At 47.7% G+C, this 3,415-nt stretch overlaps 1 protein-coding gene across 1 annotated transcript; it reads right to left on the bottom strand.

Moving 5' to 3' along the window:
• Positions 1–2,307: 2,307 nt before the first annotated feature.
• On the bottom strand, positions 2,308–3,123 carry LOC106330708. Its single transcript, XM_013769138.1, has 2 exons — positions 2,860–3,123; positions 2,308–2,613 (listed from the first exon to the last, which is right to left on the bottom strand). Exons 1-2 carry the CDS (start codon positions 3,121–3,123, stop codon positions 2,308–2,310), a joined length of 570 nt encoding a protein of 189 aa, XP_013624592.1.
• Between the last annotated feature and the right edge of the window lie 292 nt (positions 3,124–3,415).

Here is a 3,415-nt window from a genome sequence, read left to right as displayed (position 1 = left end):
CCATCCGTCGATATTGGAGGAGGAATATCGATCGATGTTCACACTTGCACATCGATCGACAGCGAAGCGCGCAGAAAGCCCGTTTGGTCACAGCCAACTTGAAGCCCAAGTCTTCACCAATTTACAAGATTGCCCCCGGCGAATTTTAACCTAATTATATAAGCTTTGCCACCATGTTAGAGGCAAAGTGTGCTTTTCTGTGTTTTTAGTTTAATTACTTTGAGCAAAAGGTTTTAGGATTGTGATAGATTGGAGAGAAGATCCAAAGTTATAATTTGTGATTGGAACTCCATTAATATCTATTTTACTATTCTATGAAGTTTTCTAACCTAATTGCTTTCATGAAACTCTTGGCCATGTCTGAGTAGTTTCACTGTTAGATTTAGGGTTTAAAAAGGTTATGAGGGATTAGCCCGAACTATAGATTGCTGAGTTATGGTAATTGTCAGTAGGATTGTTCATTAATGCCTGTCTCTAGATTAGCTACCTAGAACTTGCCCTAGGATTGATAGATAAAAGCGAGAGCTTCATTCTCATCCTGAAAACATTCTAACTGAGCTAAGTTTCTTGCTAAGAGTAAGGCGAGAGCTGATCTAGTGAGCTTAGTATGCTTTATTCAACCAGCGCATAAAGCTTAACTAGAAGAGCGTCGATCGATATTCATATTGGATAATAGATCGACGGAACGAAAGGTGTATCGATCGATATCCTTATAGGATTATCGATCGACACTGCTATTGATCGAACACATTTGTTTGGGTCATTAGATCTAGTTAATATACGAGTTCAAACATGCGATAGCTGATGGACTTGTTGAATTGACAGTTGAGCTTTACATTATCATGCATGCAACTCATTAGGCATCTATAGGATTATAATTCCAAGTTTCCTGAATAGAAACCCTAAGTCTAGCTATTTCCTTTTAAGCACCAAAACCTCAATCAATCAATCTAGCAATTACTTGCTCAACCAAAACTGCAAATTTACATTTTAAATCTTAAAAACTTCCTACTTAACAATTCATATTAGATCCATTAGGATCCCTAGCTCCCTGTGAATTCTATCCCTAAGTACTACAACTCGACCTCTTATTTGAAAGAGTATCTATCACTCCTTAGGGTAATTTGAGTGATATCATCGAGCAGGTCGAGGCTCAGCGCCATCAGCTCGTTGTTCTCCTCTTGAGAGGTAGATCCTGAGGCCGTTTTTCTCACGTGCATCTCCGTGGGTATAATGGCCTTAGAGCCGTAGACTAGCGAGTAGGGAGTTTCCCCTGTTGCTGTTTTGGGAGTGATCCGGTAGGCCCAGAGAACTCCGTGTAGCTCTTCTGCCCACTTCCCGTGATAGCCCTCCTGTCGCTTTTTAAGCATGTTGACCACGGTTTTGTTTGTGGACTCGGCTTGCCCGTTAGACTGGGGTGTCGGGGTGTGGCGAAAGTGAACTTTATGCCCCAGTCCTTGCAGAACTCCTGGAAGTTGTGGCTCGTGAACTGGGGTCCATTGTCGGTGACGATTTCGTGGGGGACCCTGAAGCGAGTGATTACGTAGGTCCACATGAATTTTCAAATCTGGAGGTCTGTTATCCGGCTGAGTGCTTCTGCTTCGACCCATTTGGAGAAGTAGTCAGTTACTATCAGAAGGAAGACCTTCTGCCCCGGCGCCATAGGGAATTTTCCTACTATGTCCATGCCCCACTTTCTGAAGGGCCACGGTGAGCTTATGGACTTGAGGTTCTCTGGGGGAAGCTTGGAAACTGGAGCGTGCCTCTGACACTAGTCGCAGTGCTTGGCTGGCCAGTAGTAACCTGCCCTTCTGGCTCTGAGCACCAGGCTTCTACCGCTAGAGTGGGATCCACAATCTCCTTCATGTAGTTCTACAAGGATTCTAGCGGCTTTTCGAGGTGTGACACACCTTAGGTACGGGCCAGAGAAGGATCTCCGGTACAGCTTCTCCTGGGAGATACAGTACCTTGCGGCTTGCGATCTTCCGGGATAATGTCGTTCTCTAGATACCAGATTAGGGGGGTCATCCAGGTTTCGCCTTCTTCGACAGCGGAGACCTCCTCTGATGGGAGTTCCTCTAGGGTGGCCGGCCATTGAAGCACAAGCAAGGGTATGCTCATCTGGCTGTTTGTTTTGAGGGCGGACCCCAGATTAGCCAGGGCATCGGCCTGCGAGTTTTGTTCCTGGAGGTTTTGAGTGAGCTTGCAAATCTTGAACTTCTTGATCAGCCGCTGGGCGACCGCCAGATACTAGATCATGCTGTCGTCTTTTGCTTGGTACTCTCCCTGTACTTGGTTGATTATCAGCTAGGAGTCGCCGAAGACCTGGATGTTTTCTGCCCCCATTTGGTGGGCGAGAGTTAGTCCTGCGATTAGAGCTTCGTACTCGCTTTCGTTGTTTGTCGCTTTGAAGTTGCATCTCACGGCCCTTGAGGCCGTATTCCCTGTCGGCGAGATAAACACTATTCCCACTCCAGCCCCTCTGATGTTTCTAGATCCATCAGCGTGCAGGATCCATTCTCCCTCTTCCTTGGTTTCGCCTCGGAGGCGTACTTCTTGCTCCAAAGCTGGAAGTAAGGCAAGGGAGAATTCGGCCACGAAGTCCGCTAGGACCTGTGACTTTATAGCTGTGGCAGGTCAAAAGATTACGTCGTACTCCCCTAGTTCCACAGCCCATTTGGCTAGGCGTCCGGAGACTTCGGGTTTGTGGAGGACCAACTTTACAGGGAAGGAGGTGACAACCACGATTGGATGAGCCTGGGAGTAGGGTCAGAGCTTGAGAGCAGCGACTATTAGGGCTAAGGCCAGCTTCTCTTGATGGCTATAGCGGGTTTCCGCGTCCAGGAGAGCCTTACTTACGTAATAGATAGGTAGCTGCTTGCTTCCCTCCTCGCGGACTAGGACGGCGCTCAAGGCGTGTTCGGAGACTTCTAGATATAGTAGCAGGACCTCACCGAGTAGTGGCTTAGATAGGAGAGTAGGAGTGGTGAGATACGCCTTTAGCTCATGGAGGGCGGATTCGCATTCTTCCGTCCACTGGAAGTCCTTTGGATTTTTGAGGGTTCCGAAGAAGTCATGAGCTTTGTTGGAGATTCTGGAGATGAACCTGCTCAGGGCCGCCATTCTTCCCGTCAGCTTTTGGACCTCCTTGACGTTCTTCGGGGAAGGTATTGAATGAATGGCCCTTATTTGTTCCCGGTTGGCCTCGATGCCCCGGTGGGTTACAATGTACCCAAGGAACTTGCCAGAACTGACCCCGAATGAGCATTTTGCTGGGTTGAGCTTCATGTTATACTTCCGGAAGGTGGAGAAGGCTTGTTGTAGGTGAGATATGTGGTCCTCAGCCTCCAGGGACTTGACCATCATGTCGTCTATGTAGACCTCGATGGTTTGCCCAATCTGGTCCGCAAACATC

Source organism: Brassica oleracea, chromosome C3, assembly GCF_000695525.1.
Source record: "Brassica oleracea var. oleracea cultivar TO1000 chromosome C3, BOL, whole genome shotgun sequence".
NCBI classification, from domain to species: domain Eukaryota; kingdom Viridiplantae; phylum Streptophyta; class Magnoliopsida; order Brassicales; family Brassicaceae; genus Brassica; species Brassica oleracea.
Note: the sequence above shows the minus strand (reverse complement) of the source record. Positions and strands in the feature narration are given on the sequence as shown.

Bases quoted from the DNA above. Each gene is read 5' to 3' on its own strand.
- LOC106330708 (XM_013769138.1), bottom strand. From the start codon at position 3,123: ATGGCGGCCCTGAGCAGGTTCATCTCCAGAATCTCCAACAAAGCTCAT. The intron at 2,614-2,859 runs GTAAGTAAGGCT...ATAAAGTCACAG, and splicing joins AGCAGCTACCTATCTATTAC to GTCCTAGCGGACTTCGTGGC.